Raw genomic sequence first — 26,900 nt, 5'->3', positions numbered from 1 at the left:
CCCTTTATTCAATTGGATTCCGAAGGTTCTCCTTGACTTTTATTATTAATATTTACATTCGGCATATTTCGGAACATGGCTTTGTAATGTATGCACGAATGTTATTTCTATTTTTATTCATATCTGATTCTAGCTTAGGTCGAGTAATTATTTTAATTATAGTACGTGGTTTTTGTGAGAGCCCTGTGCAAAATGAATAACTGTTTTCGATGAGCCTAATCAAAGTTAGTAAAAAAAAAATGATTTTATGAAGAAATCATAGTTCAGTCACATTTTAGATAATTTTAGGTTAGTCAAAAATTAAAGTGATGTACATAATTCAAGAAATTAAATATCTGTGTGGCTCCAGTGAAAAGGGGTACAAGTCTGAATTTGGCCAAATTGAGTTATATAGACCAAAAAACACAAAAAAAAATAACGCATCGATTGGTGTAAACGGATCTAAGATATCTTTTAAAACAACGGACTTTTCTGGTGGTCAAGGGTAGAACTGCCTTAAAAAAGTTAGCAACAGAGGGTACTTGTCAAGTTGTATTTCTATTAACTAAAGTTTTGTTTGTGATTTATGATCCTAATTAAGTTGTACGTGCTGTTTTTTCATATGGCGGGTGTAAAAAAATCTAAGCACACTTGAACCCCTAAAACAAGAACAGATTTATTTAGTTTACATTGATACAAGTTAAGTTCAATCTCTTACACAAAAAATAAAATAAAATATAAGATTAAGTCGAGCTGCGCCCGTTTTCACAAATCGAATATAAAAAAGTTTACGTGGAAAAGGATATAAGTCTTTGCGCGGGGGAATGCGCGGGTGAGTGGGAGCCAATGCGCTCACGGATGAGCCACAATTGTGTGCGCTGACTTGTGCAGGGAGAACGCGCTTGCGAGCTGCGCAGTCGACGGTTAACGCGAATAACGCGATTAAGTTATATCCTTTTACACCAATTTTATTATTAAACTAATATTGCACATTGCATTAATTTTAAGGGTATTAATTAAGATATATCCCTTGACACCAATCATTTAATAAGAATGATTAAGAAAATACAAAATATCCACAGGACTAAAACTATCATTTAATTTAAATATCTAAAACTAAAACTAATTAAAAAAGAGAGGTGGGCCTCTTGGCATGGTGCCCATCACACAGGCAGCATTCCCGCGTTGAACTGCGATTGCGATTCTTTGCGCGAGAAAAGCTGCCGGCGCGAGGGTTGCCTGTTGCCTCCCTTAACCTATTGCTGAGCTCCCTGTGTAGCTCCAGCGCACCCTTACCCCAAGGACCTAGAGTCTCGACGCCGAAAGCAAAGAAATGATATTGGGCGCCGAGACAGCTATATTTTGTGACCTTGAGGCGTTCCCGGGCGTCTACCGCCACCCCCGCACGTTTGGTAGTTGCTGTTAGGTAGGACGCCGCCAGGGTGTCTGTACAGGTAGCGTCCCACACCAGCGCACGGCCAGTCTTCCAGGGTATCAACGACATTCCGTCAGGGCGCTTGCCATCGCTCCGTACAATCTGGGGCTACAGAGCGGCGGGAACGTTGGCACTAACGAGCGCCCTTCTGAGAATGTCGTTGAGAGTGGCGTGGCGGGACAGTCGGCCGGCGCCCGAGGAACAGGAGAGGCCATGTTGGCCGAGACGGTCCACTGGAGCCCCACAAGAACACAGTCGTTACTTTCGCAGATCCCAACTCCCAGCCGTAAGTAGACCAGCAGCTATGCGTAGTGTCTGGGTCGATAAAAGTTCTAGTGTTGGGCGAGGGGTATGCATGGAGCCAGTAACCAGATTCTGGCTTGGACACAGCTAACAGCCTAGCCCGGTCCCTGCCTGTTAAAGGTTCTATTAATGCCTATAAGGTGGTGACGGAGGCTATTGTGGTTTGGACGAGAGATTTGGACTCGGTCCAGCTAGCCAGGCATTCGTGGCCTCGTTCAAGCATGCAATCTCGCAGTTAATGCCCGCTGGAGCTTTAAGTATTCTACCTGCGAGATCTAGCGTGCTGTGGATCGAAGATAGGAACAGCCCCTTAATGTCTCTCATACCGCTGATTAACCTTTACAAAGATTTAATCTGCAATGATGAAACTGTCGATACGCATCTACTGATACCGACAGAAGACAAGCTGCTTAGCTTAGAGATTTTCAGTTTAATTAATAAATAACATGTTTTTTGTAATTGTATGTTACAAGATAATTAATATTATTTTAACGTCTTTTGAATGGACATACTTAGATACTAATGATGAGAAATTTTTATGTTTGTTTTAAACGGGCATTTATGTTTGCATGTGAGATTTTGAAAAATTTGTAGCGTTTTTGAATAGATATTTAAATACTTTCATATGTGTTTTATTCACTCAACTTGGATACAAGTAGCATTTTGAATTTTTCATTATTATTTAAGTCTACTTATAACTAAAAACACATTAAAAAAAAACCGTGCAAAAGGCTACATGTCTGTTATGTCTGTAATTAAGTCCAAAGAACTGCATAAATTGAAAAATGCAATCATTTTCTACACCATTAGTTCGTAAGCTAGTCCTTCTGTGGATAATATTATACATGTACTACAAAAAACATTCCGGATGCGTACCCTTTTCACTTCGTATAAAATTACGAAAACTTGGTGAATAGCGATATATATAACCACTTGAACCTTTTTACACTTATTTTTATACTTCTATTTTGGATACAAGTAGTTAATTTATAAACTAACAGATCAAGAGCAAAAATAACATTCCCATAAGAAAGAGCGCAATTAATTTAGTCCTTTAACATACCATATTTATTAGTATATGTAAATATACAAGTGTAATGAACGTAAGTTTGAATCATCTTGGGCGTAACTGTTTTTTGCGTCTCCTGTAAACTTGGGTTTTTCGACATGTACCCCTTTTCACTGGAGCCACAGATATTTGGACGAGATTCTGTTTGGAATGAAATATACAATAGGAAACGTGGCTTCATCTGTAAAGTGAAAAATAAAAAGATGACATTGAGGTGATCAAACAAATGTATGAAATGAACTACGACGAACTTTGACGACCAGATGGCCTAGTGGTTAGAGAACCTGACTACGAAGCTTGAGGTCCCGGTTCGATTCCCGTGTCGCGGGGCAGATATTTGTATGAAAAATACGAATGTTTGTTCTCGGGTCATGGGTGTTTCTATGTATTTAAGTATTGTATTCTATCTAATATTAATTATAATTTATCCGTTGCTTAGTACCCATAATAACAAGCTTGCTAAGCTTACTTTGGGACTAGGTCAATTGGTGTGAATTGTTGACGTTGATATTAAATTTATTATGATATTTATACCTATAAAAAAACAAATGTGGGACTCCTACAAATTTGGGACTATAAAAAATACTGGCATTCCGGGAATAACCCTTTTAGGTACGCCAAAGCAAAATTCAAATTTCGTCAAATAATGACTGGCAGTGTGTTGGGGAAATAAACACGTCGTTTCCGTAATAATGAATAATTGTGAATCCCTATTTATGAATCGTCATGTATAATGAATATTCATACGTCTAAGTTCGAGCAGACAATGTGGCGGTGACAAGACGGCAATAGATATTGGGAATGTATTTGATTCCCTGCTATTGATATGATATCGTGCTGTGACGTCACTGGGTTTGAAAAGAACCGACCATTTGTGTAGACGATATGATACTCGATAATTCATATGGAATAAACACTGAAATTTAATTCCTAGAACGGCTATGGTGATACAAAATGTAAATTGTTACGTAAGTAACGGGCCATTTTAATAATATTGCGCTAAATCTCAAGGTTGAAAGTCGAGAACGTTTTATAATGAGCATTTCGCCCCGTTGACTGTGAAGGAATATGTTTAAAGTTTAAATGATGGAAGCGTGTTTTCTGTTAGAAACTACAACATGGATAAGGATAAAAATTTTGTTTCAGGAACTGATTGAAATTGCTGTAAAATGTCCGTGCAGCTATACTTAGTTTTAATTTATAATCTGCTGTTCAGTGAATATAATGTTTTATAATTATAAACGCTGCAAAAAGAGTGCAAGTCAATGTCAATCAATTTGTATTGCAATGAAGCACTTTATATTTTACTCGTTTATAGTGAAGTCATTTGATTGTCGTTAAAGAACGACTTGCTTGTGCGAGTGAAGACACGCACGCACTATTACGTTTTTCTTTGATTTCAGCTTGAGTTTTACTATTCTTCTTTTTCGCATCACTTCTGCTGCCTTTTACTCATACATATATACAAACTACAAATAAACAAATAAACCTGTATATACTACACAGTTATACAACCAATCTACATTTGTCTTATAAATTTTAACCAAATAATCAAACATTAGAGCTATCGCGGTAATCGTTATCCCTAGCTAAAATGGGTTAGTAGAAAGACTCAATGAGACACTGCTGAAAATTGAAATATCACTAATCCTTGTTTGACGTTTTGTTGAAGCTCTGAAATGGTTGTTCCGCGCGTGCTAGCCTGTATTACCAACTATCGACTAGTCCGACGTTTGTGGTTGTGGTGAGCTTCAAACGTGTTGCGGTCTCTCCGCCCATGTAGGGTTAGTGGAACTCACGATAGTGACGTACCTACCCGTGACGGCCGTGACGCCGGCGCATGTCGCACGACGGCACTTTGTCGAAACGGTTAAATTGAGATGTTTCTTTGACGTTCGTGCTTTTTGATCGAGCGGGCTCAAGCTTATAATAATAATAATTTAACATTTATTTCAGGCTCTAGTCCCATATACTTCGTGTTAGTTACAGTCTTATAATGATAATGTTAGTAGTTTAATTAATTGCGAGCTTAGGCAATAATACTTTCGTATGTCCGGTTGTCTGCTCCTCTACAGATTGTCTATATCGAAAAAAAAACGCTCTAATAATGACCCTGGGGTGTTAAGTCAATCTCACCCAGCGACCTGCAGAAGTATTCCACGTGAATTTTGAGACAACCTGTATATTCGTAAGTAAGTAAGTTATTGTCTCTCAGTTAATAATTAATTAATATTTTCATCATTTCAGTTTCGGTCTGACGTCTGCCTTTGTGGTCTGATTTTGATACGCTCTCGTTATCCTCATTTCTATACATATATACATACGTAATAAAATCATTGCTTACGTAATATCAAATTGCAAATAATACAATAATTTCCTTATTATCAATATAGATGTTATAAACTTTCCTCAATGGTAGGAGAGGACAGAGCTATCTCCCTCAGCGGTTTGTTAAAATACGCAGACGCGATGTAAAAGCAGTGACGCGTAATTCGTCACGTTCCTAATGCACATCTACCACACAGCAGGGCTACTACGAAACTCGAAGTTCGTGTCGTGTGGTCCCTCTGACACTTGAACTATTTAATACGCGAAAGAGAGGGAACGGTACGATACGAACTTCGAGTTTCGACTTTCGTAGTAGCCCTGCAGGTGCGAATAGTTGGTCAATTACTTCAACGCGCTGTAAACGTAGCGACACTATTATGAAAACAGCGTAAGGCACGTCACTATTACTGCGTTTTCGCTGCTTCAAGCACGGTGTGTAAGGTGTAAAAACATGACGCAAAACAAAAAGACGCGTCATTGCATTTACTGTGCGTTAATTGTCACTTTTCGATCTGGGGACAGTTGACATCTCTTTTTTAGGATTCCGGAGCCAAAATGGCAAAAACGGAACCCTTATAGTTTCGCCATGTCTGTCTGTCTGTCTGTCCGTCCGTCCGCGGCTTTGCTCAGGGACTATCAATGCTAGAAAGCTGTAATTTTGCACGGATATATATGTAAACTATGCCGACAAAATGGTACAATGAAAAATGAAAAAAAAATTTTTTTTAGGGTACCTCCCATAGACGTAAAGTGGGAGTGTTTTTTTTTCTCATTCAACCCTATAGTGTGGGGTATCGTTAGGGGTTTTCTAAGACGATTTTTCGATTCAGCGATTAGTTTGCGAAATATTCAATTTTAACGTGCACATTCATGAAAATCGGGCGTCCCCCCCCTCTAAAATCTAAACCGGTGGGTGGAAAAATTTTGAATAAATTCAGGATGGTAGTAAGTATATCAAACTTTCAAGGAAAACTATAACGGCTAAGTTTGCTTGAGAATTATTAGTAGTTTAAGAGTAAATAGCAGCCTAAGGTATAAAATATACCTAAACTTGGAAGATTCCGTATAAAATACGAAATCCTTAGAAAACTATTACTTAATTTTTTCGTAATGGCTACGGAACCCTATTTTGGGCGTGTCCGACACCCGCTTGGCAGGATTTTTTTTAAGTAAGAAGGCTTGGTATATGTTCCTTTACCACCACAACTGCCGTCTCGATAGAAACAAATCTCTATTAAAAATTAAAGAGCTGGACGTTTTCGGTGGTATAGGACCACTATGGAATAAAAAGAAAATATATAAAATTTGCACCTCTTCAAAAAACTTTAAACTTGCCCAATTTAAAGTTAAGACCCCGACCTCAACTAATCGAAAAATAGCTATGAAAATAAGTTAAACACAAACGTAAAGAAGACCTCCAAGGTGGTCCTATTAAAATTTCGTCAAGATTTTTTAATAATTGATCAAATCATGCGTTACTTGCGGCGGTCCATATCCATAAACAGCCGTACCGTGCCGTCGGACTAACGAGTATGACCGATCGACCGAGACGCCGCAATGTAATGTATGACCCGCACGACTTCTCGCATGTGTGAACAAGGCTTAACGCTGCTTAACATCATTGTCACCACGTTTTTAGCAATAAAAACAAATTCACACCTATGCCTCGCATACAAATCGTGAATTTTACACATTTGTGCATTACACAATGTGTTGCACAATCTACACGCGTAATTATATATGCACATAATAACCTTGCTATGCTATTGTCAAATATGTACGCGGACGGTTAATATTGCAAGCACGCGTAGCACCTTACTCGGGTCGCGAATCGCGATCTTGGACACCTGTCAGCAACGGAGTAACGAGCGTGTTCTCTGTTCATTGCGCGGTCGTGACGCTTGTCGCACCTGCCAACACAAGCAATGGATATAGAAAACGCTCTTCGTGCCGCTGCCCCGGCGTCTAATTCGCCTCATTTAGACGGTGCGAGACATGTCGTGCTAGTCTCGGTACATTGCCGCCGATTGATCCTTCATACTATCGTTACTAATATGAATGCGAAAGTAAATCTGTCTGTACGTCTATTACTTCTTTAGGCACTGCTAGACGGATTTACGCGAAATTTGGCATGGAGATAATAGACACCCTAGGAAGGACAGAGGGTAGTTTTAATCGTGGGAAATTGCATAGTTCTTGCGGGATAGCGATAAACGAATCCTTCGCAGACTTTTTAATGTCCGAAACTGATTACGCATAACAGGTTTCGTATAATTTATTTACGCCGAATCTTAAACTTGCCGAAATTTAGTTCGGCATAATTCTGTATAAGAAGAATAATGGTTTACCCGAATTTATTTTAGCATAATATTAACATGGCCGAATTTTATTATGCATAATCTTGCTTAGCATATATGTAATTAAGCCGAATTTTGATAGGGTGAAATCCTGGTCAAATCAATATTACCTAATGAAATGACTATTGATGACTAGAAAAATAGGTTATTAAGGTTAGAATTTTATTTGTAATGGAACGAACAGCCACCAGTAAAAGAGGCACGGGCATAAAGAAGGGGGAATGGGGGGGAATACTTTAAAAAAACAACATAAACGTACCTTAGTTTCCTGTTAACCTTAGCGGTCCCCCGACACCGACGACGCTTAGATAAAAAAATATTACTAGGTACTTATACTAAATTAACTTCGGCTAATTTTGCGGCAAATCAAATCTGATATGCGATTGGGTTTTTTAGTAGGTACGTCTCCTGCTGGTACATAGAAATACTGACATTGCCTTGATTATAATTCCAAAGAATCTGTGTCAAGTGGTTTTCCGTATATCTAGCCAAGTAACATAGTAATTTCCAATGTAAAAATTGTTTCGCAAACGGTAGACATTGATCTTATGTGTGAATTCTGTCTTGCACTATTATTTATTCTGTGATTATGTTAAGTGTAGCTAAACGCTTATGACAGGAGTTGCCCCTCAGCTTATTTTTACATATATTTAATTTTTACCTTTAGCTATAGCTTGAAAAACACTGACAGCGGTGGCGGAGCAGCGCGGCGCGGAGACGGTATCGGTTGTAATATTCGAGCTAACATGAAAGTGGTAACACAGAATACCGCGCCAAGCTTATCCCGCGCGGTATTCTGTGTGGCCTCTTTCATGTTAGCTCTAATATTACAACCGGTACCGCCTCCGCCTCGCGCCGAACCGTCAGTGGGTTTCAAGCTTATAATTTGACCGTCCCCCTCTACATTTTAATTAATATACTGTTTTGTTTCAAAATGAATGCGCGTGCTTTATAGGTCCCGGAGGACCTATAATGAAATTAAAACCGCTGCTTCGATTAGTTACAAAGTTTGGACATGCCCAACGTGGACGTTTTTGGGTTGAAACTTGAAACTGAATTTTCAACTGGGTCCTCGGTTCGATGGCCCTTCCCACGTAACTAATTTCAGCAGAATAAAGGCTTTAACTGAAACAGCTGAATTTAACTGTGTTAAATGGCTCAACAATATTTTAAAATATCCTTGTGTTATCCGGTTGTTATGCGGTTTAATGGAACTAATACGTTTTTTTTGTCACTAGTTCCATTACAAGTAAGAAAGAAGGAGCTTGTAAAGGAAAGGAACAAAAGATAATTATAGTTTAAAAAACACGATTTAATGGTGGCCTAGTGGTTTGACCTATCGCCTCACAATCAGAGGGTCGTGGGTTCTAGCCCCGGCTCGCACCTCTGAGTTTCTTGAAATTCATGTGCGGAATTACATTTGAAATTTACCACGAGCTTTGCGGTGAAGGAAAACATCGCGAGGAAACCTGCACAAACCTGCGAAGCAATTCAATGGTGCGTGTGAAGTTCCCATTCCGCACTGGGCCCGCGTGGTAACTATGGCCCAAGCCCTCTTGTTCTGAGAGGAGGCCTGTGCCCAGCAGTGGCACGTATATAGGCTGGGATGGAATGGTAACTGGCTAACTGCTCCATCATCAGACCATGGAAACTCCCTTTCCTCGAAATCTTACACCATGATGCCATTCTAACAGTGCCCAAACACGCAAGTTACGTTTTGTCTTGAAGCTCCAGTATCTAGCTTCCGTCTCACTCAATCGGATCAGCTCAATGGTACCATATTACTGCTACGCATAATTTTCAAGTTTGGCATCAATACAGTGGTGGTCTGGCTAGGAACTACAACGGTTAATGGCATATAAACTTGAAATTTGACACGTAAATGTAGTTTAGATGACAATATAAGGACAGTCTAAAAAACTTGTATTAAAAAACTCAAAAATGAAAAAATGTAAAATGAATAAAATTATTCCAGCCAAAAATATCAAAAATAAAATAAAATATAAAATAAAGGGTAAGTGACAGTGGGAAACTATTTATGTGCCCGAAATGGTCCCGCCTCAGCATAAATGCTGACTCCTCGGATGGAGTCAGCGCTGGTCTTCCGGCGAAACCATTTTGAAGGCGGGAAAACACCAATAAAACGCGATTTTCAATCTAAAATCTATAGTATAATCGGACGGCAGATATACAGTTTTAACCAGATTTTTGTTTGTTTCACAGGTCGACCAGAAGTAGGCAGGGTCTTCACCCGTATATATGTTGTAAGCTTCCCTAAAATTTGCTCAAAGCGTTTTCGCTAGCCCTTTAACCGGATAGCGCGGAGAAGTGGAATGCCCTGTCTGCGTCTGTGTTCCCTGATCGCTATATTCTAGCTGTCTTCAAATATAGGCTGAATAGCCATTTATTAGGTAACCGTGCTCCATTTTAGTCCATATCTTCGCATAGTATTGTGGTCAAACGCAAGACTATTTCAGTTTAAAAAAAAGTTTTTACAACAGATCAATCAATGCTCTGAGCAGTCTGAGCTCTTATATTTCCTTAACCGCCTTCTACCAGATATTACAGAGAGGGTGATAGCTATGGGCTTCCCTGCTGAGAAACTCGAAGGCGTGTACCGGAACCACATCGACGAAGTCTACAGGTTCCTCGAGAAGAAGCACAAGGATCATTATAGGATATACAACCTTTGCTCCGAACGGTCCTATGACTCTAGCAAGTTCCACGAGAGGGTAAGTGTTTTGCTTCCGCTATTTTGTGTGATCTTACTTTTGTTCTGTGACATGTCATGACTTGTGAAACTAATGTTGGTGAAATCTTTTTTTGAGGCAGCGCTGGTTAACTTTTCACGCTGTATAATTTTTGCAAAATTGGACTGTTCCACACATGCACACATCAAAAAAGTCTTGCGAAATCTTCTTACTAATTCCCTAAACAAGGTTGATGTTTTAACTGACAGTAGTAATATGCCCATATATATTGTAACTAGCTTTTGCCCGCGGCTTCGCCCGCGTGGAATTCGGTTATCGCGCGCTGTTCTCTCGGGAACTACTAGCCTATGTCACTCTCTGCCTCATAAACTATCTCTATGCCAAAAATCACGTTTCGACGTGAAAGACGCACAAACATACAAACGCACATACGCACACACTTTCGCATTTATAATATTAGTACGTATGGATGTTCAAAACTGTCTAGAGATAAAAAAAATATCCCCTGGCACTTTTGATGAGCGTAATTCTCTTTGTTCTGTTATTTGCATTTTAAAAATATGTGCTTACTCAAAGTTTTAAAAATATGTACCACAGACTCCTATTCCGGCGCAATAAGGCCGCAGTAACATATTTTTGAGTGGTTGGAATAGATACTTATTAATGCACTTGACTACATACTTTTAACAATTCATTAAATGACAAGCTCACCAAATTTCCTACGCTATCGCTTATTAAAGGCGACGTAGTTACAATAATAAAATAAAATGCATAGGAAAAAACGTCTCGGATAATTTTCATCTGTATGTAGAGAGGACTTCGCCTCTGGAGTCTCCCCCCTGGAGGGACTCTTCCCTATCTCGAAGATTATGAATAACAAAGATGTATTTTGATAAAAAGCTTTCCTGGTATTTTCTGAGGACTTAATGTTAAGAACCTGTGTTACTTCAGCTATCAGTATATTGTGACTGCGAGATAAACTGCGTCAATCGAAGTCACCTCATTCACAGAAACTGTTATCTAATCTGTCAGCGAGTTTATTAGAAAGATTATAGACACGTAACATTAGTTTGCTCGGAGATAATCTTGGCTTTAGTATTCGTAGTTATTAGTTATTCGTTTCACAATGGTCACAGAAAAAATATGGAGTTTGAACCGTAATTTAAATTCACTTAGCGACAGGGATGCATACATATACAATAAGTCGATCGCGGTTATTTGCAAGCTGTGACAACAAATAAAAACAGCCGAGCCTCCAAGGTGGAAAGTCGTATGTCTTAAAATGTTACATGTATATGACGCGTTTTGCGGCCGCGGTGGTGCGATGTGGTAGCGTTCTGAGTCACAGTTTCGTACGTGGGGTATCGCACGCATTCACATGTCCTAGGTAACCTACCAGTTATCGCACTGTAACAACGCTATTACCACCGGGTTGCATAAATTGTTTATGGGACGTTAGGGAAAAAAACTAAGGCTAATATTGTGTAGGTATTGGTGTAATAAAATAACTCCGTAGTGTTTGTTATGCTTCTCCCTTCCTCTGAGACCTATCATTCTCTCCACAACGGTAGGTATAGTGCAAAAATAAGTAGGTATCTATTCGAACCACTCAAAAATATGTTACTACGGCCTTATTGCGTCGCAATAAGAGTGTGGTACTTATTTTTGAAACTTTGAATAAGTTCATATTTTTACACTTAAAAACTTTAAGAAATAAAAACGTTTCGTTCATTTTACAAGTTTTAAATAGAGGAAAACTAATTTTAAACAATAATAAAATAAAAGAAAATAATGCATACTGTGTCTGCGTAGACCTGTTCTCTTTTTATTTATTATAGAAATAGAAATAGAAGACATTTATTCACGTTCACAAGACACACAAATACAACCAAACTAAAAAACAACAAGCAAACACAAATAAAACAAAAAAAAAGAAATACAAAATTAAAATATATGATTGATTAAAATATTTGATTTGATATTCTTGGCTGCTTGTTGCTATGTTGGTACCTCCTCATATTTACAACTTCCCATAGTGGGTTTCGAAAAGTTGGACACCTTTAAAATAGGTTGAAATTTTTCCCTTGTGGCACTGACAGTTAAATAAAGATAATTTTCATGTCACAACGAAACTTTTCCCAGTCATTTTATACACCTACTCGTATACGTTAACTACTTTTGTAACTCTGCCCGTTTGCAGCCTGATGGAACTGTGTACGACTACGTTTACAGTACTTTCATTGTAGCATGGTGCGGGTGACAGCTGTCAATATCACAAGACTAGAGAGTCAAAGTGACGAAACTTAAGTCGATAAAATTAATAATTTAAAATCTTAATCATAATTAATGTCATCATTAATCAGATTATTCCGCTAATTTTATTGAGAATATTAGTGAAATTCTAGGTTGGAATATTATTTGCCACTTAATTAAGGCTACACGGAGTTTGCAAAGAATATTTGTTACTTACCAATAATTAATAAGTACCGATATAACTCAAGATCCATTAGGTCCCATCACTAAACGAGTTTCTGGTGTTACGTTTCATGCATATTACGTTTTTTCATTTAGTTGTGCGTTGAATTTAATTAATTGATTACTTATAAAAATCTGATAGCTTAAATTTGTTTTATATAAAATAGTTCTTTATGTTTAAATATTTTACGTCAGTCATATTCAGGCTACAACTGAAATATACTTCCATTTATTTAGACCGCAGCAACTTTTTTTGAGTGAAACGAAACGTGCATTAAGTGTCACCCGCACCATGCTAGAATGAAAGCACTGTAGTTAGAACTCTTCAGGAACAAAACGCCTGTAATCTAAAATCGATAATGGCCTAACTTTCAATGATAGAGAAAGTTAAGATCCCAGTTTATATTCGAGAGTTGAATAACCCTTCCATAGTGTCAATGTGATTTACTGGCATTAAGGTACAAATCGAAAACCGTTCCTTTTGATTGACCATTTTGAATTTTGGCTGAAAATAATACCATTCAAAATGAATTTTGACAAATTGTGCTGAAAAATAATTATAACTAAATTTATTTTCATCATCATTCATTAATTGATCCCTAATTGAATTTTGTGTATTATAAATTAGGTGCAAAAGGGAAACAAATGGTCATTATTTCTTTCGGCTCATATTAATTTTGTCAATGGATGGGTTGGACGGACTGGACGTAATTCCATTTTCGACAATGTTCTGGATGGACAGCTTTCATTATTGATGTACTGAAAATTGAAATTATTCTGATTTCACGTATAATTTGGATGATTTTCCATTTGCACTCAACAGTAAGTCAACGTTTGAAAAATATTTAAATAATGCTGAATGTCTTTTTGGATCCGAGCAATGTTTGAACAATTATGTCTTAGGACTTGCCTCGAGGAAAACTATTTTTACTGAGGAAACCAATATAAATTAATATATATCCTGCTCCACCCTCGGCTCTATGGTGCTATTTGATTGCGCAATTGTTGCTATACTAATATTACGTCATTATCCAGTTTTTTTTCCTCCATTTTTATTACGACTTTGGTGCCATTATAGTGTCCTCTTAAAGCAAAACCGGCCAAGAGCGTGTCGGACACGCCCAAAATAGGGTTCCGTAGCCATTTCGAAAAAAATAGAAAGAAAGAAAGAAAGAAAATACATTTATTCGGAACACTGACAGAATAATTACATAAAAGAAAGAGAAAAAAAACAGTGTTACTGTTCACGAAACGGACCCACCTCAGCATAATGCCGGCTCAAGAGCTGGCGCTGGTCTTCCGGTGGGACCGTGAGGCCGTCATTGCACGCTGCGCGTGCGACCGGACCGTGCCTAATTGTGAACGCGACTGTCTATGGTCAGCGAGTAAAATTAGTAATATTTTTCTAAGGATTTCGTATTTTATACAACAACCATTATGCTATTTAGTTACCTATACAATGTACTACTTATAATCTGTAGTTGACATGTCACAGGGATGATCGTAAAATGACTAGCATTCTGAATATGTTTCTGAAGATACAACATAAACTACATTCTTTCTTTTTATTAGCTTTTTAGGGTTCCGTAGCCAAAATGGCAAAAACGGAACCCTTATAGTTTCGCCATGTCTGTCTTTCCGTCCGCGGCTTTGCTTAGGGATTATCAATGCTAGAAAGCTGTAATTTTGCACGATTGTATATGTAAAGAATGCCGACAAAATGATAAAATAAAAAAATTTTTTTTTAGAGTACCTCCCATAGACGTAAAGTGAGGATGACTTTTTTTTCTCATCCAACCTTGTAGTATGGGGTATCGTTGGATAGGTCTTTTAAAACCATTAGGGGGTTTCTAAAACGATTTTTCGATTCAGTGATTTATTTGCAAAATATTCAACTTTAAAGTGCAAATTTTCATTAAAATCGAGCGTCCCCCTCCCCCTCTAAAATCTAAACCAGTCGGTGGAAAAACTTGAATAAATTCAGGACGGTAGTAAATATATCAAACTTACGGGAAAAACTATAACGGTTAAGTTTTCTTGAGAATTATTAGTAGTTTAAGAGTAAATACCAGCCTAAGGTATAAAATGTACCTAAACTTGAAATATTCCGTACAAAATACGAAATCCATAGAAAAATATTACTTATTTTTTTTCGTTTTGGCTACGGACCCCTATTTCGGGCGTGTCCGACACGCTCTTGGCCGGTTTTACCTTCAATTTAAACTCTAGGTCAGGCGTTTTCAACCTTTTGGTTTTAATGGCACACTTTTCGTTTTCGTTCATCAAAGTATCACGGAACGCCAGTAAAAATAGTCAAGTGCGAGTTGGACTAGCGCGTAGAGGGTTCCGTACAGTATACCCATAATATTATGTATAACAGCGGACAGCGGAAGCTTATTAATAGGGTCTTGTTGACAACTTTAGGTACGAAACCCCAAAAAGCATACACTTCGCGGCAATCGCTCACTTCAACTTATGACAAATGAACTCTGTTTGATTTCATTTCAAAATGTTTCAACTATGAATGAGCCGTTTCTATTGGTTAATGAAAAACACATTACTCGCACATTATTGGTGGAAACGGGCTAGCTACTACGAAACTCGAAATTCGAAGTTCGTATCGTACCGTCCCTCTCGCTCTCGTATTACGTAGTATAAGTGTCAGAGGGACCGCACAAGACGAACTTCGAGTTTCGTAGTAGCCCTGCTGGAAACGCTGCTTCAGGCTCCGTTGCCATCGGACAGATATTTGCGAGGATCTGTTGCGAGGAATGTGATTATCATGAACATATTCGCTTCATTTACCTAGCCTGACTAGCCTCGCTCCGCTCAGCTGTTTTCACTAGAGATGTGCTGTGCTAGGATAGGTATAAGAAGCGTTTTCTATTGGTTCATGAATGAAAAACACATTTCTCGCAACACATCCTCGCCTATCTTTTTCTGTGGAAACGCGCAGCTATATATAGGTACCTACTTATACTGCACGCACATGACTACACTCAAACGTAAGGATCGGATGGATTTCCCGATTCATTCATTAATACGCGAGTTGCTTAGGCGGGAGAGGGAAAGGGGGGGTGGTGTTTCTTGACAAACATCACGTTATTATTTTAGTACAAAAAAACCAGCGAGTAAACTGGGTAAAATTGACCATACAAAGTAATGCATTTATGGGAACACCACAAAGTAGGTCTAAAAATAAACACGTAAAATCTCACGCGAGATTTGGAGGAGGGGGTCAAGAAATCGAAAAAATCGCCTCGCGTGCTTAATGGACGCCCCCTAACGTTCCTACGAAATCAAAACTGTCACGCAAATGCAAGTCAACATTCCCCATGTCCAACGTGGTCTTTGCCTGTCATATTGGCACAGGGGAGAGCGCGTGTCACCAATGTCACCATCCATCATAAATTCTTTCTGCCAGTATCCAATGGGAGCGATCAATGAGGACGCGATCCCCTTTGCTGAACTGCCCTTTCTTTTTCCTGTTTTTTTTTATTTTTTTTTTTTTTTTTTTTTTTTTTTTAAATTTATGACTGTGAAAGCATTCTACACTTTCACTGAGCGTAGATATACTTACATGTTTAGTTTTGTAACTAAGGGATCGCATACATCCCTGTATTATTATTATTTTCATGTACTTTTTTCTTTAATTTTATACTGTTAGTTTTTAAGTATTTTATTTCGAAAAAAAAAAAACATTCTGCCAAGTTTCTTGCGGCGCATGCTTCTTGGCAATGATGGTCTTTCCGAAAGCGCTGGTAGTTTAAAAAAATTCGTGTAAAAGTGCCCATTGCGGCCTATTTACTGAATAAATGATTTGAAATTTGAAATTTTGATTTGCCCGTCTGGCAGCTCGCCCTCCGGTAAGCTGTAAAAGCCATCTGAGGCTAACAGCAACAGTCCGCTTAAAAAAAAAAAAACGGCGAGCGATTTATGCGCATGATTGCGCCTTATTGCAATATGAGGTGTAGGCTTGAATGCATGGCTCGGTCCTAGGCCGTATGCATGATATGATATAATGTAGATAACGTAAACAAGGTACATACAACTGTTGTTAAAGAGAGCGTAGTATTTCGACAGCAAACTACATTGTTTGGCGAAATTAGTGATTAAACTAAAACTTTTTGAGAATAAATAAATAAACAAAAACATTGCATGTGTTGTCAGGTAACTGTGCATCGAGTCGCTTCAAACTATAACATAATAAGAACATCAATTTCTAGCCCAAAAACGCCTTCGTTGTAGTTCCACGTACTTGTTACGGAAAACCTAACAACTATGCTATAGGTATTCTAAACAATGAAGAGGCGTGGACACGACTAGTTTTCCTTAAAACGGAGCGTAGGAAGGTATTCACTATACACAAAAGGAAGGAACACACAGAAGGAAGGTACACAGTATATAGTAGCATTAGCACTCTTGCGGAAAGTAATATGGGAGATTTCTGGTGAATAACAGTTGTTATGGCAAAATATGTGGTCAATAGTAGCTAATAAATATTAATAAAAAATGCAAAATCGTCACTCATTTTCGAGGTACTTGATTATTTTTTTATTTGAGCTTATTTTTTCCTACCAGTCCTTGGGTCTCTTTTCCTTTACTCTTCCCTGTTATTATTACTGTCACACCAATTCATCAGAAGTACCTACTGATAGAGCTGTCACCAGAAATCACCAGAACTGTGTAGCCAAGAGGTGAACGAGGAAAATCCAACAATCGAAAAGCTACGCTGCCTGAGCGGGGCTAGGCATATGAATGAAGTACTTAAACCTATTGGTAGAATTTTTCCTTTCGTGCCTGGCCGATTCGATCACATGGCAGTAAGGTGAATACTTCGGAGTGGACTTGCAGTCGAGGAAACTGAATCTTTATCAGAGTAAACCTCACAAATAATTTCACCATGATTTTATGGATATGACTCATGACCTGATATGTTCCAAATTCAAATTCAAAAAAATTCAAATGATTTATTCAGTAAATAGGCCGCAATGGGCACTTTTACACGTCATTTTTTATAACTACCTGCGCTTTCGGAAAGACCATCATTGCCAAGAAGAATGCGCCGCAAGAAACTTGACAGAAAGTAATTTTTTCATAAAAATATAATTACAAATAAAATACTAAAAACTATATTATACAATTAAAGAAAAAAAATACAAAAAATAATAATAAAAGAAATACAGGGTTGTATGGGGTCCAAATCTGGTATCTACATAATATCTGCCACAGCGGCACGTGTAGAGCTAAAATAGAGTCGTATCAGATATTTATGCTCGCGTTGTGTCAGATATTGCAATGGTGCTGGTGACTGTAGAAACTAGAAAGATTCAGTTCCTTAGAATTTATCTGGTTGTTAGGTTATAAATGTAGCGTATTCGCGATGTTCGAGTTGTGTATCTCACTGTCCAATGTTTACATTTTAGCAATCAAATTTACGCATTTGTTATCAATATCAACTTAAACAAAAATAACGTCAATAGAATATTTGGAGACGATAGGACCTAAGTATTTCGTTCTCCGTAACTACGCAGCTTTTTATCAAGATAATAATTATAGCTTGACAAGCTTGTGCGTGACACTGTAGAACCCTGTTGCAGACAGAATTTGCCGCATTTATCTAAACAAATCTTGACAAGAGCAGCAAAGGCTCCCTGCTGCAGGGTTCTACCGCTTCTACCGACTGTCATACATACGAACTTGTCAAGGTATACAATATCGTATTTTCCCCTTCATATTTTCTCTAGGAGACTAGAAGCACTGTTACGTTTGGTCGCGGACATGAAGATATTGTTTTCTAGTTATACTACGAAGGTCGAAAGTTTAAAAAAAAATCCCGCTGTGTATGCATTTATAAAAGAAAACTCTAAACATCGTCAGTTTTCGGTATTATCCAAAAAGTTAAATAGGTAGCTGCCTAATAGTGTGCCTAATCTAAACACCATTGCTTTCTTTCGGAGGGTCAGAGATAGCAAATAGTTCTCACACTCTAGACTAGATGACGCCACCATCCACTGATAGCGATAGCTTATCAAAGTTATCATGATGGTTCTCAAGCTCGACGGTGCGAGAATTGTGCGAGTTTTGTTATATAGCTGAGGCGCGCGGCCACGAATTTATAAACGATCGTTCATTGCCGGCAATGTATCGCAAATCGCGGGATATTTTCCTCACGAGCTAAGAGGCTTTACCCAGCTACCGCGAACAGACTAGCAGTTTCCACGAAACGCACGCGCGTGAACCGCGATAGCATTGCTTGCTGGCTGTCACTGAAGGTCATTCAACCTGGCTGGCCTGCCTGGATTTGATAAGGGCTAGATTTATTCGGTTGGAATGCATTGATTTGGTGAGTTTTGGTGGACATAGTTCGGTGATTTTTGGTTGATTTAGCCGTTCTTTGTGGAGGTCCATTTCAATGAGTTTAAACCTTGTTACCTTGCTCCTCTGCTATTACACGTTGACGACAACTAGGTCTATGAGTCACACACAATATAATGGGCCATTATTCCAACGATTTTTCTTAATAACACTTCCAAAAAATGTTCGTGGACACTTTGAAATGGCAGAAGATTCTGGTACAGTTTTTCAGTTATCGTGGCAATCATCATCATCATCATGTCAGCCGAAAGACGTCCACTGCTGGACATAGGCCTCCCCCAAGGCTCTCCACTCAGACCGGTCTTGTGCTTTCCGCATCCACCGCGATCCCGCGATCTTAACCAAGTCGTCGCTCCATCTTGTTGGAGGCCTACCGACAGCTCGTCTCCCGGTCCGCGGACGCCATTCGAGGACCTTCTGACCCCATCGGCCATCAGTCCTGCGAGCAATGTGCCTAATGTGTATCGTGGCAATACTGAAACTCTAACAAATTTAATACCTAATCGAAAATTAAAATGTATAGCTAATTTGTAAAAAATGTGACTGCGAAAGCGAGGCGGTTGAGACGCTTGAATAATGTAATGGAGCCGTCGTGCTTGTGTGGGAGTGACACTATTTACCGGCCCGGATAATACCGACATGGAATTGCCGACCCGATTTTTCGTGCGGGCGTGCACGCCCGTACAAACTTGTCAAACTGACAAGTTTCTATGGGCGTGTACACGAAAAATCAGGTCGGCATTTCTAGGTCGGTATTATCCGGGCCGGTAATTAGTGTCACCTCTTGTGTAGAATACCACGGTTTCCATAGCACGTGCATTGTAAAATTGTCAGTTAGGGCAGCTTCAAATCTTGCATTAATTGGTAAAAATTATATTTTTAATACAAGCTTTTTTTGCTGACTGTACTTTTTGTTGATTGTTCTTTTATTGACACCCAAACTACATTTGCATACCAAATTTCAAGTCGTTTCCATTAACCGTTGAAGAGTTCCGTCCTGTGGAGACGATCCTGGCCAGACTTCCAGGATGTCACTACCAGAAGTACCAGATTATTGTATTGTCACGTAATTTAACATAAGTATATACCAAATTTCAAGTCAATGTAATTACTGGAAGTTGGTCAAATTTAACTTGCAAAGATTTGATTACAGACAGAAAGACAGACAGAGACAACGAGACAGGTGAAACTAAATAAAAGCTTGTAATAAAAACAAGAACAGTATGATATGAAATGCTCAGTTAGTAACCGGTGAATATCAAATCAATGCGCAGTGTCTGATTTGAATATAAAATCGGCAACAGCGCATTTCCACATATCGTCTGTAATCTGCTTGGTTTAATTTGTCATTCGATTACAGCATATTCGAATTATTCTACTAGTATTTAAATGCGAATAGAATGTTTGTGAGTGTGCGCGATCTTACACGGTAAAATGGCTGGAGGGATGTATAAAATTAAAATGTATAAAATTTGGTATGCAGAGATATCTACATGTATCGCAAAAAAAAAGTAATACCGACTCCAAAAAAATAAAAATTTAACAAAAAATGGAACCGACTACAAAACCCTTGAAAATATTTTTCTAGATAGGTACCTACTAGCTCGAAGTCGGTGCCTTAGCACGAGCCAGCAGGAGTGGAACTCAGCAGGAGTGGAGTCTACCTCACCTACATACTATGAATTTCAATCACTCCTGCTGGCTCGTGCTGAGTCACCGACTTCGAGCTATTAGGTACCTTACCTATCTAGAAAAATATTTTCAAAGGTTTTGAGTCGGTTCCATTTTTTGTTATTTTTTTATTTTTTTGGAGTCGGTTTTACTTTCTTTATTTCTCACTTTTTAGTGATTTGTAGCCAAAGTACATCTCACAACGATTCCATTAAATCCAAGCACGGCTTAGTTACGTTGTTTTATAACAGAGTTCCGTTGCCTACCTTCCGGCTTCAGCATCAGATCAGTACGAAAGAATCATTAACTTAAAGCTTCTTCTTAGTCGTTTATCTAAGTTTATTAATCATGATCGTTTATAGACGCGCGCGCAGTACTTATCTTTGACGAGTTCCAATGGCCATCTACGGTCTTCTTCATCAGGTCCAGTTTACCAAATGATACTTTCTGAATGTAAATGCTTATCTTAATGCTAAAAATGCCAAAATCGCCATAGGTGTGCCTATAAAATTTGAGGTTTGCCCTTGATTTCTCTGGGATCCCATCATCAGATCCTAATTTGCTGCTTATGGGACCTAATTGAAAGCATTCCTAGACGAACTAAAAAAAAAAAATCATATCGGTGCATAAATGACGGAGTTCTGAGGTAACAAACATTTAAAAAAAAAGTCGGTTAAAAAATACAAGTGCTACAAAACAACACTACTTAACTTTCACATTCAAAAAAGTGATGTTTATTATAACTATCATTTGGAAGTAACTCTTGCATGCGACAAAAATTCGTTTATCGCTACTCCGCGGGAACTAATTTTTTGGGATAAGAACTAGGTGTGTAATGATAATGATTGCATAACGTCAATTATATTCACTTTGCATGTAAATATAAACGAAATTCATAATTTGAACCTGACTACGTGTTTAATCAGTGTAGGAACGAAACGCATGCTTAACAGCAAACTGCATGTTTTTTGAAACATAATAAACGTAGTACATAACTATTTATTGGATAATAAACGAATAATCTAATAATTAGTCAAAGTTATGAACTAAAAGAATTTCCTTGCTCACCCGCGACCTTACGATAGCTAAGCTTACGCAAAATATGCGTGTTCATGCAGTTCCTCCACCTCCACACTGTAAGAACACACACAAATCACACAAACCCATCTATCACCACCACCACACTACACTGACGCGTTTCGAACTCAACCAGAGCTCATCTTCAGAGTGACTAAACTACCCACAAATTATTAATAATTTTTTTAACCCGAAAAATATATGTTCGAATAGTTGCTACGCAGAAAGACATATCTTATAATATTACTTTGCATAAGGATAATAAAAAGTAGAATTAAATTTTACTATACATTCCTTGCAATTAAATTAATTGTAGTTCTATATTAACCTAACTATGGTAGCTGTTAGTTCCTTTAATTATGTCATTACGCCATGTTAAGGTCAGCGCTATTTGAATTTCCGTCCAAACTAGTATTTTGCTATGCCATTATGCCATATAAAATCGGCGATACTAATGTTCTACTATTTAATATTCTGCAGAAGTATATTCGGCGATAAGAGTGTTCTGCTATTTAATATTCTGAGAAATGACTATAATTCAACTGATAATTTAATTATGCAAAGTTATGATTATGCAAAGTATCATTAGGCTAAAAAAAATTATGAGATACCTGTTATGCGAAGTGTATTTCGGAGAATCGATATTATGCAAGATAAAGGGAACCCAAAAAATACAAAATGGCTCCAAAAACCAATCTTAATACATTACAAATTTTAATTTATTAGCAATCAATTTAAACTTCTTTATTCAACAATAAAGTTTTCCTATAAGGATAAATAAGTTAAAAGTTTTCACAGTGAATATTTACTAACAAATGCGTTGAAAAAGCCGTGGTGGCCTAGTGGTTTGACCCATCGCCTCTCAAGCAGAGGGTCGTGGGTTCAAACCCCGGCTCGCACCTCTGAGTTTTTCGAAATTCATGTGCGGAGTTACATTTGAAATTTACCACGAGCTTTGCGGTGAAGGAAAACATCGTGAGGAAACCTGCACAAACCTGCGAAGCAATTCAATGGTGTGTGTGAAGTTCCCAATCCGCACTGGGCCCGCGTGGGAACTATGGCCCAAGCCCTCTCATTCTGAGGGGAGGCCTGTGCCCTGCAGTGGGACGTCTATAGGCTGGGATGATGAAATGCGTTACGATAACATCGACCTATAAAGTCGAAACAGTCCATACATTCTTGCATTTGTGCGAGGATTTTCCTTCTACATTTTTCTAATCGCTATTCCGCACTAGCCGTTGCCCACGGCTTCGATTTCACAAAAGTTAACACGGTCTTAATTTGCGTTGCGTAAAGAACATTCATGTTAAATTTTAATTCTAGAGACTGAGCGGTTGATAGTCAAAATACCACGTACGGGACTTATCACGCAAACACACACGAGTAATTTTTACCTCGACGTTTCGGCAACATTGCAGTGGCCGTGACCGGTTGATATTTAAGCAACTGAAATCCCTATCCCGTCGGGATTTCGGGATAAAGAGTTGCCCTTAAGGCACTTGTCCCACTGCCGACGATGAGCGAGAAGCGAGCAGAGCGAGTAACTAGAAACGAGTGGGCGAGCAGTGAAAAGCGAGTGTTCGAGTACGACGCGCGATTACTCGCTCTACTCGCTCGAGCCGGGCGGCCGCCAAGCTAACAGCGCTGAGCGAGTATCACTGAGCTAGTTTTATAGCTCAGCGAGTCTTAGCTCTTGTCGCTGCGACAAATGATGTAAGAGCGAGTTCTCGCCGGCAGTGTGAACCGCCAGCGATCAACTATTAATATATGTGTCTCTTTTACTCACACAGGATCTTATATATTTTGTTCGTTTCTTGAGCGAGAAAATAGTCGATAGCCAATCGTTTCCTCGGTGAGACAACTGCCTAAAATTTCATAGAAGTGTAATTCCAATCCGTTCAATGTTTTAACTAATAACAAACAACACACGAACTATCACATTTATACTATTAGAGGGTTCGCGGATTACTAGGATAATAAAAACCTGTTAAAAAATAATAGCTTTATGTATTTATGGGATACAATTTATTTACCTACATACAATACAGATTGTGTTTGTAAACAAGCTCAGGACGTGCTGAGAGGCGAATCGGAAGTTACGCAAAAGATTGGATAACGGTTATTTTATTCGGTTGTTTACCTTTTAATTAGGTACATGTATTTGAGTATTTCGAGCTTATTTCAAGTTATATTTAGGGGCTGTTTCACCGTCCATTGATTAGTGTTAACTGACGGTTAAATGTGATGCCGTCTCTATTTGTTTTGTTCGAATAGACGGAGACGGCATCATATTTAGCCGTCAGTTAATACTTATCAATGAATGGTGAAACAGCCCCTGAATATAACTCGATGCCGTCTCTATTTGTTTTGTTCGAATAGACGGAGACGGCATCACATTTAACCGTCAGTTAACACTAATCAATGAATGGTGAAACAGCCCCTTAATGTGCTGCTAATTAGGCGTTTTGCATTGATTGAATTAATTCTTTAATTAACGTTGTTTTATAAGATAACGGCTTAGAGTTCATGCCCTCCCACTGCAGTAAAGTAAGCGTTGCGACCACAGAACTGAATGCGACATGAAAGAAAGGCGGGCAGAAAAAGGCAGGTACCTCCTTGAGGTTCAGAATAACTTCATGTGCTTTTATAAGTACCTACCCACCGGGTTTTTGGAAAACAAAATGGACGAATTGACGAGAGGTCCGTTTGTCATTAGTCTTGCTAGAGATTGGCTCATTTAGTTAGAAAGCGACCGATCTGAAACGTAAAGCAAATGACAAATGGACCACTCGATACTAACGCCATCTAGTGATATTCATCATCTATCATCGGATGCAGTTTGAATCGTTTTTAACTGCAACTGACCTGTTTCATGTCTATCCTTCATCACCGTAACTGCGGGGCTACTACGAAATTCGAAAATCGAAGTTCGTGTCGTCGCTCCCTCTGACACCTATACTATTTATACGAGAGTGAGAGGGACGGTACGATACGAAGTTCAATTTTCGAATTTCGGAGTAGCCCCTCTGGACTTTCTCACTTAAACAGACAGGGTAGGACCGGATAAAAAGACAGAATTACTTATATATTAATTATGATGTAAAAGGACAGATTAGGATAAGACGATAAGGATAAGAGATGAAGATTGTAATGAATCGATTAAAACCAAATAAGGTATTTTAACGCACTTTTAAAATGTAAAACGCGTTATCCATTATTATAAATGCGAAAGTGTGTGTGTTTACTTGTGTGTTTGTCCGTCTTTCACGTCGAAACGGAGCGACGGATCGACGTGATTTTTGGCATAGAGATAGTTTATGGGCCAGAGAGTGACATAGGCTACTTTTTATCCCGGAAAAATGCACAGTTCCCGACGGAACAGCGCGCGATAACCGAATTCCACAAAATCTAGTAAACGTATAAGTTTTCCGTAAAAAAATTGAAATTGTGGTAAGTCACCCAAAACCTAAATGTAGAGCGTTATTATCACACACAAATTAATAGCACATACCTAATTAATTATAGTCGAGACAGCCAGGCTGCAGTGTGATACAACAACCGAATAATTAAATGACATAACAACAGTTATCTGCCACTATCTTTACGAGCACGATTAAATTTGTGTGTCACATTCGTATTATCAACTTCTATCGCCGGCTGATAACCATAGTTCACTTTAGCTGATTTGTATCATAACATAGGACTGTAAAAGTATGATAACTCGAAGAGAAAGCGACTATATTTCTCAGCGAATCGTTCTTGTAGAACCATTTGCAGCTACTTCTTTCTGTTATCCATCGCAGTGCAAGTCGAAGGAGTTCATACCCTAACAGTAACTGTTCGATCGAATGTTCGGTTTCTCATGGTTTACATAATACGGTACTCTATGAAGACATGTTCATAGAGTATTTAGCTTGTGACTGTAGAAGATTTAACATCAAAATAGGGCATGGGGGTCTTTAATATTTTTCTTGTTTAAAGCTTGCAGCAGCTTGCTTTGCAGGTGGTAGGACCTTGTGCAAGGTCCGCCCGGATTGCTACCTCCATCTTGCTCGCTAATCCTGCCGCGAAGCAAGTGCTTGCACTGTTGTGTTTCGGCGTGGAGAGTAAAACAGCCGGTGAAATTACTGGCACTTGAGGTATCCCATCTTAGGCCTCTAGGTTGGCAACGCATCTGCAATACCCCTGGTGTTTATGGGCGGTGGTGATCTCTTACCATCAGGAGATCCACTTGCTCGTTTGCCATCCAATCGAATAAAAAAAAAACTTGAAACACACAGAGAGCGGTGGCGGGGCGGTGCGGAGCGGCGCGGAGGCGGTACCAGTTGTAATATTCGAGCTAACATGAATTCTGTGTGCCCTCTTTCACGTTAGCTCAAATATTACAAACGGCACCGCCTCTGCGCCGCGCTGCACCGCTCCGCCTCCGGCGTCACTGTGTTTCTTTTCTAGCTTAAGAAGATCATTTAACGTAGCGTCTCTGGTACTTTTAAATGTGGGTTTCTTGACGGGCTCGTTTAGTAATTTAAAAAATCAAAAACGTGACACAATAGTCGGAGTTGTCAAACTGACTCCACGATTCTAGCCTGTCACAGAAACTTTAATTAAAGCTTTACTTATTGGAGTATTCAACAGCACAAACCTGGCATAACGAGGGCTGTTGCGTATGAGTTGGTTGAGTTCGAAATGCGTCAGTGTAGTGTGATGGTGGTGATAGATGGGTTTGTGTGATTTGTGTGTGTTCTTACAGTGTGGTGGAACTGCATGAACACGCATATCTTGCATAAACTTAGCTATCATAAGCTCGCGGGTGAGCAAATAAATTATTTTAGTTCATTAAACCTTGACATAAAAAAGCGTGCATAAATATCTGATGGGTACGACACTATTTCTAGGGCCTGTGGAACGTCTCAGATATTTTTGCATGCTCCGCTGTAGCAAATATTAACGCAGCTGAGCTGAGGTGACTGTGTAACATAACATAAAAGACGTGCGCGCGGCTTCTGTCCTGGCTGGCACATTTTTGGCGTCAAATCGTCACCCCCCATGCTAAAGTCGCGATTCTTCTATCTAGGAAATAAATTGATTTGAACCCAAGGAGTTCGGCATTGAGTTCA

General features: G+C 38.8%; 1 protein-coding gene across 3 annotated transcripts in view; it reads left to right on the top strand.

The window, feature by feature from the left end:
• Pten (phosphatase and tensin-like protein) overlaps positions 1 to 26,900 on the top strand; it is a 68,972-nt gene that overhangs the window by 16,564 nt on the left and 25,508 nt on the right. For all 3 annotated transcript variants that reach the window (XM_074105721.1, XM_074105722.1, XM_074105719.1), the window contains exon 2: positions 10,031 to 10,203. In XM_074105721.1, coding sequence (XP_073961822.1) covers positions 10,031 to 10,203 — 173 coding nt within the window. The remainder of the gene's footprint in view (positions 1 to 10,030; positions 10,204 to 26,900) is intronic.

Source organism: Choristoneura fumiferana, chromosome 23, assembly GCF_025370935.1.
Source record: "Choristoneura fumiferana chromosome 23, NRCan_CFum_1, whole genome shotgun sequence".
NCBI classification, from domain to species: domain Eukaryota; kingdom Metazoa; phylum Arthropoda; class Insecta; order Lepidoptera; family Tortricidae; genus Choristoneura; species Choristoneura fumiferana.
This window is presented reverse-complemented; position numbering and strand designations above follow the sequence as displayed.